A 16,093-nucleotide genomic window follows, 5' to 3' on the forward strand; every position below is an offset into this window, starting at 1 on the left:
TGAAAAGCTTGATACTTTAAGGAAAAAATCTCTTCCTGCTTCTACTAATTTAATATAACTCTTTTCTTTTCCCAGATAGTTATTTTGGTTTATTTACATATTTTAAAATGAAAGTTATACATATTTAACGTGTATAACATGATTTGATATAATAGCCTGTGTGTGTGTAACCATTATACATGGTTATAGCGCCCTCTTATTTTATAGCCTGTGAGCTAATGATTGTTATCTTTTTTTTCATTGTTCTTTAAGTACCTGTAATGATATCCTTAATTTTACCTCTTGATAAAACCTTAATGTGTTAACTAAAATTTAAATTAAAAAAAAAAAAGGTTTTACTCTGTAAAAAAACAAAAACCCTAAAATGCTTGCCATTCCTCTCTCTAGAGCAAAAATTTTCTCTAATATTATTTCTTGTAAAGGGGAACTATAATTCAGTTCATTGTGGATAAATGGGAAGTAGACTTGATATTGCTAAGATCCCTGCCTTTAAAAGGTAAGCTGGGAAATCTGTACTTTTATGTGAAATATTCTGATTTTAAAACGCTGACAGTGAATTCACAATTTTAAAAGACACTTTCTGGCTTCCCCACTGTGGATCAAATACATGTGTACAGTCTGCTCCATTTACAGCTTCTGAGCTAGGAGTGCTTGAAAAGGGTGCCAGGCCCTGATTTGGCAAGACTCTTTACACAGTATTTGTGACTGCTCTAGCCAATGGCCTTTTTCTTTTATCCTATCGGTTAGGCTGGGGAGAAGAATGTAAATGTGCTAACTTTAGTTTTACTGATTATTAACAATTAGTGCATTTCTGAGTGGAGTCCAAAGCCATTTTTGCTTTATGAGATTATTAAAATTAATTGCTCCCTTCCCTTCTGTAGTTGGGGAATCAAATCTTCAGTTTTCTGGGGTTTTTTTTTTTCTGTCAAACAGAATTTTTATTAGTGTTATCATATCATATATAAAATTAGAAGTTAATAAATGATTAGACTAATGATTACATTAAACAAATACTATAAATACTTTATTTGACTATAACTTTATAACATTAAAAAATAAGTAGTTTATTCAAATGCCTTGATATAAATACCTTTAACTTCTGATCATATAGATTACTGATACATTTGACCAAATGGTTGCTGCACGCTGAAAATTGTACACATCAGACATGAATAGCTCAGTCCTTTTAAGAAAATAATTGTAACAAGGTACCAGTCTTTATTTCTAAACAACTTTTAAATGACAGCATCAAAATGTATTTATAACTAAAATGCTCTGTTTCTATTCTATTCTAAAAAAATTCAGTTGTATTTTACCATTTTAGTCAGGTAAAATTATCTGTCAAACTAAGCAGCCTTATGTTTAAGTGGTTCAAAGGGCCTCTTAATCAGAGAATAAATATCAGAGAATAAATACCTTTCTTTAAGAAGAAACAAGGAGTTTCAAAGATTTGACAAGATGTGTATTCTAAAATATTTCTCACATGTGTTAATTTCAACAAATATTCAAGGAGTTCAGATTTAAAGAGAAGTAATGTACAATCTGTAATGTCAAGAGCAAAGCATTTTCAAGCATCCTGGCATAAATAGGGCAAAGGCTTTTATCGCTGAAATGTGGGAAAGATTATATTTAATTTTGTTTACTAGTTGATAATGGAAATTCTTCAAGAAAATGTTACTTAAAAAAAATTTTATTTATTTATTTGAGGGGGGTGGGCAGAGAGAGAGGGACAGAGAATCCCAAGCAGGCTTGAATTCAGGAAGCATGAGCTCATGACCTGAGTCGAAACCAAGAGTTGGTCACTTAACCCTTTGAGCCACCCAGGCGCCCCTAAGAAAATACTACCTTTGAACTTAAGCTTTCAAATTGGAATATGAAGTTTGCCACCGTGTGCTCTCCTTTTCACATTAATACTAATGTGAAATATTTCACTAATGTGAAATACTAATATTTCACATTAATACTAATGTGAAATATTGCAAGCTTGTTAGCTGACTTTCAAGTTCAAACGACCAAACCCCTTCCTTGATCGGAAAATTACCTATTTAATTATTTAAGAGTGCAATGACATAATGTTTACTTGAAATTTTTTGAGAAGAGTAGGCTGCAGTTAACATTAATGAGCAAGTCCTGAGCACCACATTAAGGCGGAAAAAAAGCTTTGCTTGCTGTTTTTTGTTTTTGCTTTTGGTATTTTAGTCTACTTTTTTATTAGCCACTTTTTTAACAATTTGATTTACTTTTAATTTTTTTTCTATCTCTAATTTGTTTTACAGAATTGCAACCACATATGCAGCCTTTGCTTTCTGATTTCTCACTAATGTTACAAAGTTTTTATATTGTTGTGCATATTCATTTTTCCATTGTTACTTATACACAACAATTTTTTATCAGCTCTAGTCACCATGATTTTGCATTAGATCCTCAGGCCTTATTCATCTTATAGCTGAAAGCTTGTAGCCTTTTGCTGTTTCCCTATTTTATACTTTAATATATTAAACATAATTAACTTTTATTCCATTTAAAAGCCTTTTCAGTACCTGGCAGACTCTGGGTCATCATCATGAACCTTGGCTTGTCATTGCGGGTACAGGTGTTTAGACCTCCTCGAGAGGGCACTGGGGCTTTTGGAAGACCAGGTTTCAAGTGGCTTTTTGTCTAACTGGGGGGTAGCACGTAGCAGAGCACAAGTCTGAGAAGTGAGAACTGGAGCCTCTGGCCAAGTCACTGCAGCTCAGGGACCTGGACTGCAGCGTCGCTGCTCTTGGCATTTTTCGCTGCCTTAACAATCCCCGAGGTTTGGCGCGTGATCGGTTTGGGTTGCGACAGTGGGGATCTGTCAGAAGACAGTGGAAGCAAGAGAATCGACGTTGCCACGGGCTAGTTCAGTGATGCAGCCTCTGAAATGTAAGATCCTTGCAAGCCGACTGTTTAAAAAATGGGTGGGTTTGGCGGTCATTTTTGTGAGAGGGGACATGAGCCCGGGTTTTGGGTGGACCTAGAAGAGTGTTTCTGGATTTTGCTTGTTTTTCTCTAACTCATTAGTAGAAGAGAGGTGGGAGATACTCTGAGGAAAATAAGGCAGTTTTATTCAGACACGGTATTTCTTTCACTCTGAAGAATAGCACTTTAAATGTGAGGCAGTGGCTTTAGCAGCATAAATGTGATGGCAGAGGATTCCTTTTCGTGGCAAATTGCTTGTTTGTTTCAAAACGTTTCATGTGTGACTTAAAAAAAACCAGTTAACTAGAATCAATTCCTTTTAGAGAGTGTTACTGTAAAAAGTGGCAAAAAGATCAAAGTCGAAAGTCTAATATAAATGCATTATTGATACAGTACTTTTAATAAAGTAAACACCTTTTATTATAAACAGTGTTTATTATATAAATGCAGAGAAAAAATGAACGTGATAAATGGGCAATGAAAAAGAACAGAAAACCTTTCAAATATGAGGAAATTAGAATGAAGTGAACTGAAAAGAACCAGAAATAATGGCATTTTGTGTTTTAATAATTAACTGAGGAAAGTTTTCAAATCTTTTTTTCTAGATTGAGCTGGGAGGGTTGGTCTAGGAGTTGGAATCTGGGTTGATTTTCATTTAGTTAAGTAATTGGGACAGTAAATAATATGAACACGGGTTTTAAAATTCACAAAACTGAGATCTGAATCCAGCCCTGACGTTTAGCAGTTGTTCAATTTTCAGGAAGATCTTTTGCCCCTGAATTTCTCTCTCCTCAGCTGCAAGGTCGGGGTTTAGGAGGAGACCTGTAAGATGCCTCTCTTTATGAAAAGCTAATAACTAAGGCCTGTCTGTGGAAGATAGGCTAACTCAATCATCATGTCTAGATAATAGGACACTATGCTGCTGTTAAAGTAAATGAAGTAAGTCTGTAAGTACAGATGGGGTGTGATTCATTTCCTCATTCACCCAGTAAACTTTTAGTCCTTCTACATGTCAGGTGCTATTTTTGATGTTATGAATACAGAAACGAACATACAGACATAGGCTTACTTACATTAAAGATAAAGAGATCAGACAATAAATTAATAAATACCATGGGGTCAGAGATTGATAAATGCCATGAAGAAAATGAAGTAGTTTCTTTAAATCCTGAAAGTTGGTAAGGAGAAAAAGAAGGTATAGAATGTATTTGAGGCATTGCTCTAGAATTTGTCGAAGACTTGGTGGCTGGTTATCCTTGGATCAAGAATTGGAAGGTCAGGACGTGGTAGAGTAGGGAGAAAGGCTTACCTCACATACCCTTTTGTGCTATTTCATTTTTTCTTTTATTTTTGACATGTGTGTACTGCTTAAAAAAAAAACCAAAAAACAAAAAAGCCAAAGAGCTGACTCCCTTAAGGCTGTAGGGGAAATCTTTTTTGATGATATATTTAACATGCTTTAATCCAGTCGAAACTCTTTGTGGCTAATTGTACTGGTCTTATCTATGTGTCCTGTGTCCTAATAATGTTTAGAGAATAAAGCTTTTTGGCTTTTGGTTTTATCAGAGTTTTGCTTTTGATGTGTACAAGTTTGTGGGTTTTTGTTTTTTTTTTTTTGGTATTAACATTTGCAATGGTAAAACTTAAGTTTATATATAATTTTCTTTAATGTGTTTCAAATACCATGAAAAGAAAATCTAAAATTCTAAACTTCTGCACAAGGACAGCTTGCTTCACTGCCTGTCCATCCTTAGGATAAGAATTAACATTCTTGACATTTTGTCTTACGTGTCTCAACTTTTATTTCAGTTTTAATATGTTTACTTTTAGGTTGCAAACAGCAGTTGAACTTGGAGAACTCAACTGTGGTCATTTCTTTTTTTCCTCTAAAAAAAACCTGACATGCTAATAAGCCTCTTTCCTGATTTTTATCTCTGTTCTTTTCTAGTTGGATGAAAAATCTGACAAACAGTATGCTGAAAATTACACAAGAGTGAGTATATACATTCCTAAGAGAATTCTCAAGGTCAATTGAACTTCATTTCAACTGCTATTTCACGATTATACTACATGTGAACTGGGGGAGCTACTCTGCCTTTCTTCGTCTATTTCCTGTTCTTGACCCCCCAAATTCCTCCGAGGTTGAATCATGTGAAGCTCTGGGAAGAGAAAAGACACTGCGTTTTATTTCCTTGAATGTCACTTCTGAAGCTTTTGGCTGCTCTTTTGATTTCCATTCCCTAGAATTGGATCCTGAGAAGAAGCCATTAAACACTGAAAATGAAGTGGAACGGTAGTGACAAACTCTGAGGGTTTTGTTTTTGTTTGTTTTTGGTTTTCTTCCTTAATAATACTTTTTTTATTGGAAGTAAAATAACTCCTTTCTAGGACTTGTTTTGTGTTAAAGTCTCTATCTTCTGGAAGTACTTTCAGAAAGTCATTTTAGGGAAATTATCAGGATTAATTTCATGCTGTACCTAAAAAAGATACAGCTGTTCTGTCCAGTAGGGATACAATGCAGGCCACAAATGTAGCCCACATATGTAAGTTTAACTTTTCTTTAAAAAAAATTTTTTTTTAGGGGCGCCTGGGTGGCGCAGTCGGTTAAGCGTCCGACTTCAGCCAGGTCACGATCTCGCGGTCCGTGAGTTCGAGCCCCGCGTCAGGCTCTGGGCTGACGGCTCGGAGCCTGGAGCCTGTTTCCGATTCTGTGTCTCCCTCTCTCTCTGACCCTCCCCCGTTCATGCTCTGTCTCTCTCTGTCTCAAAAATAAATAAAAAACGTTGAAAAAAAAAATTTTTTTTTTAATGTATATTTTTAAGAGAGGGAGAGACAGAGTGTGAGTGGGGCAGGGGCAGAGAGAGAGAGAGGGAAACACAGAATCCGAAGCAGGCTCCAGACTCTGAGCTGTCAGCCAGGAGCCCGAGGCAGGGCTTGAACTCATGAACCATGAGATCATGTCCTGAGCCAAAGTCGGACACTTAACAGACTGAGCCACTCAGGCGCCCCAAGTTTAACTTTTCTAGCAGCCTCATTAAAACAGTAAAAAGCAACAGTTAAAATTAATTTAAATAATTTATTTAACCCAAATATCCAAGGTATTTCAGTGTAATTAATATGAAAAAGTATTAATGAGATAATTTACCTTCTTTTTTCCATACCAAGCCTTTGAAATCTGGTGTGTATTTTACACTTAATTAATGTCATTTCATGACACTTAAATGTCAGTTTCGTCCAGCCGTGTTTCAGATGCTGAGTAGCTGCATGTGGCTGATGGTTAACTCTGTGTGGTTGCTCCATTGTGTGTTCATCCAGTAGCATATCTCACATGTAAACTAACTGTGGGAATAGCAGTCTAAATTCATAGTGATACACACTTTGCTCAAGCTGCAAATATTGTTTCCAACTTTATCAGAGTATTAGAAAAAGAAAAGATTCTAAAGAAGCAGCCTCAGGAACTCAGTAGCAGGACTGCTAATTAGCATACCAGTTATAAATCCTGAACTGTTTTAAATTAATCTCGTGTGCTCAGTATTGTTTACAGTATACCAAAGATAGAAAAAAACTCGCATGCAAGCCACTTCCTTTGTCATTATGAATTCTAGACTACAGTAATGTGTTGCAGGGAACAAGGTTATGCTTCATATTCCCCGGGCACGTTCCCCAGGGCATCCCTTTCCCAAAGCCAACCTATATTGTCCGCACCTCTCATCCACAGGTGTTAGGTGTCCCCCGCCCCCACCCCATGTTCAGCTTCCACAGCAAACGCCTTTGTACAGAAACAAGACTTAGATGTGTCCTCTTTCTCTTTCTCTAGCCTTCGTCTCGGAATTCTGCCTCAGCAACAACCCCTCTAAGTGGAAACTCATCCAGACGAGGGAGCGGAGACACCAGCAGCTTAGTAGATCCAGACACCTCATTAAGTGAATTGCGGGTAAACCGCAGTCTTTGGTTTGCTTTTTACAAACAGTTTGGCGGCTTCTTTGTAGTAGAGTATACTGCAGCTATTTAACACTTAACGTGACTTAGTGGGAAGAAAAGGAGTTTGAGTTCTTGAAAAAATACTGTTAAAAGACAGTTCGGGCATGTGACTCAGATCTGAAAGGAAAGAGATGAGTTAATTCTTTTTTCTGTTCTCTTTCTTGAACATTTGATGCTATTGGAATGATCCGTATCTCTCTGCTCACTTACCAATGCCAAAAAAACTTGTTAATGTATGTAAAAGTAATTCTCTCAGAAATAGTTGGCCATATTTTAGATGGAAAATACATAGATATGCAAGGGACCAGGTTCTAGGAATTGTCGGCCTTTTGAGCCATTATGGTATTATTTGGCTGCTGGAGTATAGTTATCTCTCAATTTTTCATGGTAAGATAAGCATAGGAATATTTGGGATAACAGAAATACCTGAGTTGAGTCCCTGGGTTGAGTTCCTGTTCTTATTAACCCTTTTATTTGAAAGATGGGGACTTTCAAAATGTATTTGAAGGTCTGTTTGCTGAACCTACTATTTGTGAGCAATGGGAGGAAGGGTTGTAATAAAAATTGCATTCATTCATTCATTCATTCATTCAACATTTATTGAGCCGTTGGCTTCAGCAATTTAGGCAGTGAAACACACTTTGACCTTCAGGAGTTCACTGTTTCATAGGGAAGATCCGCTGATAGAAACCAGTAAAACTAGGTCACGTGTATGATCCTATGTAGTAGCAAGAATAGGACTGTTGAGAGAATTCAGAGAAGCATCAGCTCTGTTGGACTGGGAGAAGCGATTACAGAAAGCTTTTCAGAGGAGACCCACTGTGAAGGAAGAATGCAAATGCATCAGGCAAAGAAGTTGGAGGGAAAAGGCTTTCTGAGAACTTGAGAGAACCAGAAGGTTCTCTTGTCTAGCACAGTTGCCCGAGGGTAGGATGGGAAGTGAGGAGGAGAGGTGAGTGTGTGGGCCAGACCACAAAGCATCATGTGTGGTAGCCTAGAAGACATTTGGTGCCCCCCGCCCCCCGCCGCCCCCCGCCAACTGTGGGATATTAACCAGGGGAGCACGAGTATCTGATTGGCATTCTTAAGGAGTGTCCCCAGGTCGGAGGAAGCTCTGGAGGTGAAGGGAACCCTGTGGGTGAGTGATGAGGATGGCGTGAACAAGGCGCAACTGCAGTGGGAGACAGTGCAAGGAACTTGCTCCGAGGAGAATCCTGGGAGACACTGGAGTTGATTGGTCAGTAGCAGAGAGGAGAGCTTAAGGGAAGGTTTTTGTCTTCTTTCAAAGGCAGGCTTGATTATTTTTATTCGCTGGCTTGAGCCAGTTGAGAGAGAACAGGCAGGCAGAGTGAGGAGAGGGTGGCCGATGAGCAGAGTGCCTGAGAGGGATGCCCGGGCGCAGCTAGAGGGGGGCCAGATGTGGCGGGCCCGTCCTGCTGACACAGAGAGGGAGGGAGGGAGGGAGGGAGGGGGCGTGCTGGGGTCCTGAGTCAGACTGCAGGCAGGTAGGAGCAAGAGTCCGGCTTACGGGATGGGAGGCCTGTAAAAGTGGGCTGGGGGTTAGGGGGTGGAGACGTTTGCAGCGGCGGCAGTGGCAGCGGCAGCGGAGAGCTGACCCAGGCCGACATGGCGTGACTTTGAGGGTGTCCGCATTTATCAGGCTCTTACGAAGTACCGGGCATAGGTGCTGGGGCTGCAGAGTTGAATGAGCTCAACTCTTGTCTTCGGTGGGACGGAAGGCCGGAGGACAAGGCCTTCCAGCCTCACCACTCAGCTCGTATTGCTTCTTTGAGAGAATGACTTCCTTGAAGGAAATGAGAGTTTTGTATCCTCACGCTTCGCTTCCTGTAGCCTCTTGATGTGTGTCTGTTGATGAATCAGCGAGTACAAGACAGACCTACCAAGGAGGAGACGAAGAGGGCAGGGGGGGTATAATCCAGAAGGTGTGTGTGACCGGCCTTTGAGGATTGGTCCTGCCCGTATGTGGCAGTTGTATTCCGCCTAAATCAAGCCTCCAGGATAGATTGTATGTAGCAGGGCCAGGTATAGGAGGAACTGTATTTTCCATTTAAAATTTGACCTGCTTTGCTTTTAATGATTGGGGTAACATTTGGAACAAATGCTCTTTTCTCATCATTCATTTAAATGGCATCCTCAGCATAGACTCTCTCATCTGACATACGGTTTAAAATGTCGGTGTTTAACTTCCCTCCCTTTACTTTCTTTCTTCCAAATTAATTGTGATTAGTAACCAAGTCATCGAAAGACATTTTGTTCGTGTCCATTTATTACAGTTTTAAAAACTTCTGAATGAGCCAGTAAAATTTGCTGCTTATAATTAATTTAGTACTTTAGTAATTTACTGGTTCAGGTGAAGCATTATGTTAAAGATTATTGAAATGATTTATAAATTTTTAAAGTTTATATGTTAAAAACATTATAATCGGTACAGCTTTTTCTCGTACACGGCCCCATCCCCCTCTTGCTAATGCGGTCTCAACACAAGTTCATGCCAAGAAGATATGTAACACTTTAGATTGATTACTCCAGGCCTTCCCCAGCCCCATTATCACCTGACCTATTTGCCTCGTTCGGTGGTTTTAAGTGGCAGTTACGTTTGTGTATTTTGATTTCTCTGCTTTTGGTCCAGAATACATGAAAGTAATTCACATTTTCATCTGAATCCTTTGAGACTTAAGATATGTTTGTGCATGCTTTTATGCAATGGTTCATTCCTATGTCCTGCAGGATATCTATGACCTTAAGGACCAGATACAGGATGTAGAAGGGAGATACATGCAAGGGCTTAAAGAACTAAAGGTATCAGGGCCCATTGTGCAGCCCACGCATGCTCTCTGTGTGCAGAATGGTTGGGTAATGGTGGTTTCACAAGTTCTGTTAACCCCAGTGCACAAAGCTTCACTAACAGTGTTTGTCTTTCCAGCATGTGCTTAACCTGCAATGCACAGGAAAGGTGAACTTTCAGTCTGCTTATGTCTCAACGTTTACTATGGTTTTTGCAATATTCAGTACAAGATATTATACCTTAGAGTTTTTAAACTTTGCGAAATACGTGTCGCTTGTGTCTTAGCCATACAAAATAGAATTGGGTAAACTCTTGAAACGTATTCTGAGATTATGGTTTTCAATTGAGAATTAGACCTTAAAATTCTTCCCTGCTAAATGAGAGAGTATTGCCTATTTCTGTCAACAAATTTAATCAGTATTGAAGGCAGGAGGAAGAAGCATCTAAGAGTGCGTTATTATAAACATTTCTTATGGAGGAAGGAACCTGAGGTAGGAGGCCTGTGTTTTCATTTTGTTTTTTCTTCTCCTCCTCTTCCTTTTCTTGTTGTTTTTCACTATGGCTCAAAGAAGATTACACAGATTCAGTGCTTTGAAGAATCTGGAGGTAAATTGAGATGGGCCTTAATCTTTCCCGAGCAAGGATGGCTACCAGTTCTCAATAGAAGTGTCCCTGTGACACGGACATTTTGGTTGTAAATGGCGGTTGATTATCATGCACTTCCCCATGTTTAATTATGAAGTTCAACTCTGATACAAGGAAGCTACAAGTTTCTCAACATGTGCATGGCCCTGTTTGAAACCGAAATATCAGGTCTCAAGATGCATAAACAAGGCATTCAGAAAGACGACTCAGGATATGCCCGAAGGACAAAGCGGGGACCTCACGGGCAAGGCTCTCATCAGCTTTCCTGGCGAGATGCAAAGTGGCCCAGTTACCAGTCGGTACCTTCACGCGGGTCATGATCGTCCGGAGGAAACTTATGGTTACGAGTCAGGACAGAAAAGGGTAGCGGGTCCTATGGAGAGTGTCCGTGAGGGCAGCCTGGAGGCTGCTGATCTGGCAGTGTGTGTGCGCGTGCGGGTGTCAGTCGAGCAGGAGAAGTACAGGGGTATATGCTGATCTGCCCCGTCTTCATGGCTCAGATCTTCAGGGTTTAATCACCTTTGAAGATTTTAGTGATAAGACTTTTGGAAATATGTTGGATCAAGGGAGCAAATTAAATATGTTAAATAAATACACTTATATTGAAATCTCATATGTAATGTAACGTATCAGGAAAGCAAGCAATTCAGAGGTTTTCTTGCTTTTTATTTATTTAAAACATTTTTTTCTTACATTTTAGATCTACCATTTGTTACCTTCTTTGAAGGATACAAAAGAACAGATTAAATGTGAGACTGAACAGATACAAGATCCCCTTTTTTAAGAGAAAAAAAGCAAAACTTTATGTTCCTCACATTATATGTTACCGTGCTAAGAAAAACTGTTAAGATATACATTAAATATATTCATGTTCAATGCAACAGTTTTAAGCATACCTAGAGTAAAGGAAAACTTCCTTAGTGATATACAATGATGTGCCCTGCTTTATTTTATTATTATTATTATTATTATTATTATTATTTTCATTTAGAAGAGATATAGTTTATTTTATTGAAGTAAAATTAACATAAAGTGCTATATCTAAGGTGCACAACGTAATTATACAACAATTCTGTACGTTACTCAGTGCTCATCATGATAAGTGTACTTTTAATCCCCTTGTCTATTTCACCCATCCCCTGCCACCTCCATTTTCTTAATTCACGGTCAGCATATAATTGAGCTTGACTTCAGGTTATATTTGTCCTTGAAACAACTCGTTAAGTGGAAGAAAAATCATTAAAAAATGATCTGATTGGTGATCAAACACAGTAGTGTGGTAATATCCATACATATTCTATTGAAAAAGGATACTGGGTCATTGCTTATGATATTCTTTTTTTTTTTTTTTTTTTTTTTTTAAGTTTTTATTTATTCATTTTGAGAGAGAGTAGGAGTGGGGAAGAGAGAGAGAGAAGGAAAATCCCAAGCAGGCTCTGCACTGTCAGTGCAGAGCTCAATGTGGGACTTGAACCCACAAACTGTGAGATCATGACCTGAGCTGAAATCAAGAGTCGGGACGCTTAACCGACTCAGCCGGCCACCCAGGCACCCCTACTTTTGACAGTATTCTTGATTAAGTGGGTCGGCCTTTGGGATGCTTTTCCTCATTCTGTCTTCCATGCAGAACCACCTGGGTTTTGTTAAAACACAGATTGCTGGATCATACTCCCACATTTTCTCATTCAGTGGGTCTAGGAGGGGGTTGAAATGTTGCATTTTTACCCAGTTCCCAGCTAATGCTGTTGCTGCTAATCTAGAACCCACTCTTGCAAAATCATTGCCTTAGATACATTTAAGTAAAACTATTTCCTAATAGGTATCACCATATAAACTAGATTTAAATAATTGAAACTACCTTGATACTTAAATTTAAAACAGTCTTCTGTGGTTTGTTGTTTAAAGGAAGAGTACATTCCGTAAATGTTATGTCACATTTATTGTGTTATATATTGTATTTTTGCATCTGTTGAGTAACTATCTTAGTTCTGGTTGTTCATGCAGTTACGTCCCATTTTCTATGAGACTGAGCTGTGAAAAAGACTTTTTTAATGCTATCAGCCTTTAAGGTGGATCAGAATCATTCTAAATTCTGTATTATATAAGATCCTACTATATTTAAATCATTGTACGGCTGACTTTGGTTTTATTTTTTATTTGGGTTCTGTCTGTTCCCAGTCCTGGTATAAATGTCTGTTAATGCAGTCCTAGTTTGTGAAGCATTATTAGTGTGTGTGTGTGTGTGTGTGTGTGTGTGTGTGTGTGTGTGTGTGTGTCTTGATTGAGATATAATTCAAATACTGTAAGATTTACCCGTTTAAAGTGTGCACAGTTCAAGCGGTTTTTAGCATAGTCACAGTGTTGCCCAACCATCACCACAATCCAATTTTGGAATGCTGTCATTACCCCGAAGAGAAACCCTGTCCTAATTAGCAGTCATACCTCACCCTCCCTCTTCCACTTCCACACCCAGCCCTCGGTAACCACTAATCTACTTTCTGTCTCTGGATTTGCCTGTTCTGGACATTTCGTACAAATGGAATCTTACAATATGTTGTCTTTCATGGTTGACTTTTCATTTAGTGTAATGTTTTCAAGAGTCATCCATGCCGTAACACCTGTCTGTCCCATCATCTGTCTATGTGTCTCTGTCATGATTGGTTAATATTCCAGTATGTGTCTGTTGATGGACATTCGGGTTGTTTTCAGTTTTTAGCTGTTATGAAAAATGCCGCTATGAGCATTTGTGTACAAGTTTTTGTATGGATATTCCTTTTCATTTCTCCTACATAGATACCTAGGAATAGAATTGCAGGGTCAGATGCTAACACTGTGTTTACCATTTTGAGGAATTGTCAAACTGTTTTCCAAAACAGCTGCACTATTTTACACTCTCCCCAGCAATGTATGAGGTTTCTGGTTTTTCCATATCCTCACCAACACTTTAATCTTGTTTCTGTTTTTTTAATTATAGCCATCATAGTAGGTTTGAAGTGGTATCTCATTGTGGTTTTGGTGTGCATTTCCCTAATTACTAATGATGTCGAGCCTGTTTTCATGTGCTTCTTGGCCATTTGTATATCCTGTTTGGAGAAATCTCTAATCAAATCCATACCCATTTTTAAAATATGTGTCTCTTTATGATAGTATTGTAAGAGTTCTTTATGTATTTTGGATACAAGTCTCTTACTCAGTGTAAGATTTACAAATATCCTCTCCTACTGTATGCCTTTTTTTTTTTTTCCTTGATGGTATTGTTTGTAGCACAAAAGTTTTTAATTCTGGTGGTCTTTTCTTTCATTGATAGTGCTTTTGGTATTGTGTCTAAGAAACCATTGCCTACTCCAAGGTCATGAAGGTTTAGGGCTATGTTTTCTTTGAAGAATTTTATAATTTTAGCTCTGACATTTAGGTCTCTGATCCACTTTGAGTTAATTTTTCTGTTTGGTGTGGGTCCAACTTTAGTCTCTTGCAATGTGGATATCCTGTTGTCCCAACACCATTTGTTGAAAAAACCTATTTTTTTAACATTTACTTATTTTTGAAAGAGAAAGAGACAGAGTGTGAGTGGGGGAGGGGCAGAGAGAGAGGGAGACACAGAATCCAAAGCAGGCTCTGGGCTCCGAGCTGTCTGCACAGAGCTCGGTGTGGGGCTTGAACCCATGAACCATGAGATCATAAAATGAGCCAAAGTCGGATGCTTAACCAACTGAGCCACTCAGGTGCCCCTTGAAAAAAATATTCTTTCTTCCATTGAGTTGTCTGGGTACTCTTGTCAAAAGTCAGTTGATCATAAATGTAAGCATTCTGGACTATCAGTTTTATATCATCAATCTTGGTTTGTTGAACATTTATGTTAGTACTTTTAAAATGTATTCCAGAAGTGATGATTTTTTCTATGAAATGTTTTTTGTTTTTAGCTTTAAAAACTGTCACTATGTAGTAATAATCTACCAAATTAGATATAGTTATTAAAAGATAGACTTGAAGCTGTTTTAAGCAGAAAGCTTTGAAGTATATAAAATTTCAGTTGTTTTTTGGTTGCTCTTTTTTTGTTGTCGTTGCTCTTTTTTTCATCGTTTTTGTATTGCTTACTTATTTAAGAATGACCAGAATTTGAATAATTGCTAGAAAAAATGTTTATACGTTTACATGAAAACTCTTATGCAGAACAGGAAAGAACTGAAAGCAGATGTCTAGGAAGCAGCAAAATTCAAATGAGTATGAAGCTTACTTGTGTAAGAGAGGCTGTATTATGTTGTATCATTGCATTCTGGGTACCGAATAGCTTGTTAAAAACGAGTAACGTTTCCGAAAACATTGATGATTCTTCGTTTTATGACTCTTAACAAATGTATGTGGTCTGCATACCTTTTCATCTTTCAGAGGCTACGTTGGTGCTTGATTTTGTTTTCTCGGATAGCAGAGAGCATATAAAGTTCTCACGGTGGCACAATTGGCTTCTTACCGCCCTTCTGTTTCACGTGCATGTTACTAAACATGGAGATCCCCTGACTGCTTGTATTTTGCAAAAATGCACCTTCGTGTGTTTGTGCCAGTCCTGGATTTCCTGTCATATTGCATATAAGCGATGAGCATACTTTAGATATCAGGCTAATGGCTTTGACTTTCGTTTAGGAATCTTTGTCTGAAGTGGAAGAAAAATACAAGAAAGCCATGGTTTCCAACGCACAGTTAGACAACGAGAAGAACAACTTGATCTACCAGGTAGACACCCTCAAAGATGTTATTGAAGAACAGGAGGAACAGATGGCGGAATTTTATAGAGAAAATGAAGAGAAATCAAAGGTAACTGTGCGCCTTGTATCCTCTCTGTCTGGGTCAGAAAATTCACACCTGCCATTTGAAAGGTGCTGCGCTTGATGGAAGAGGGCTTTAGACCTGGAAGTGACGCTTCAGTCGAAACTGATTGTTCCAAGGAAACTCACAGAACGTGAGCTACCGGTTCCTAAAATATTTTCCTTTTTAAGTTCTTACAGAATCTGTCTAATTTTCTTAAGAAAAGTCTTATGACCTCCTTCCGTTTCTGAAGATAAAATGCAGCTCAAGTTTTATCTCTATTTTCTGTCTCTTAATTGCGGCATTTTCAGCGAATTCCTTAATTTCTTCCTGTTTAAACTGGCTGGAAACTCCACAAAGCTCTGAAGACTTTCCGGGAGGCAGTTCATTTTGTTCTTTTCTTTTATTTCTATCATTTTTTAAGAGAATCTCTTTTCTAAATGATTAGAGAGAAGTTTTTAATCAGTTATTTAAAAACAGCAGGATGGAGACTTGGGTCAGATGTCAACAGATGTTTTCTTTAGAGGTTTGTAAGCTATACTGTTAGAATGTACAGACGGAAAATGAAACCCACTGTCCAAGGTTCATATTTGCCCTTTGACGCATGCAGAAAACAAATTGGGTTCTCTTTTAAAATGTTAATGTCAGTCCAAGCAGAGGACAAAAGGCTATTACTGCCAAAATATGAGTTGTGACAACATTGCAAAAATAAAAAGCCCAGAAAACAATTTCGGAAATGTGCATTGGTTACAAACATCAGTCATCTGAAGGGAGGGAAGCTGTTAATATAACCTCGAAGGGACTGGCATTAATACTGTAAATTCTAATAGGGATTTTTTTTTTTCCTTGAGGATTGAAAATGTTCATTCCAGTCTGTTTTGGTCATGTTTAAAAAGTGTTCACAAGTGTTTGCCAAGA

At 38.3% G+C, this 16,093-nt stretch overlaps 1 protein-coding gene across 23 annotated transcripts in view; it reads left to right on the forward strand.

Annotated features, from left to right (window-relative positions):
* LRRFIP2 (LRR binding FLII interacting protein 2) overlaps nucleotides 1–16,093 on the forward strand; it is a 107,090-nt gene that overhangs the window by 64,357 nt on the left and 26,640 nt on the right. For 15 of the 23 annotated variants that reach the window (XM_060638212.3, XM_060638210.3, XM_060638220.3 and 12 more), the window contains 4 exons: nucleotides 4,892–4,936; nucleotides 6,761–6,877; nucleotides 9,673–9,744; nucleotides 15,014–15,184. In XM_060638212.3, the coding sequence (XP_060494195.2) occupies nucleotides 4,892–4,936; nucleotides 6,761–6,877; nucleotides 9,673–9,744; nucleotides 15,014–15,184 (405 nt within the window). The remainder of the gene's footprint in view (nucleotides 1–4,891; nucleotides 4,937–6,760; nucleotides 6,878–9,672; nucleotides 9,745–15,013; nucleotides 15,185–16,093) is intronic. The other 8 variants (XM_060638218.3, XM_060638224.3, XM_060638226.3 and 5 more) reach the window with 1 other exon arrangement.

This window comes from Panthera onca, chromosome C2, assembly GCF_046562875.1.
Source record: "Panthera onca isolate mPanOnc1 chromosome C2, mPanOnc1 haplotype 2, whole genome shotgun sequence".
NCBI lineage: Eukaryota > Metazoa > Chordata > Mammalia > Carnivora > Felidae > Panthera > Panthera onca.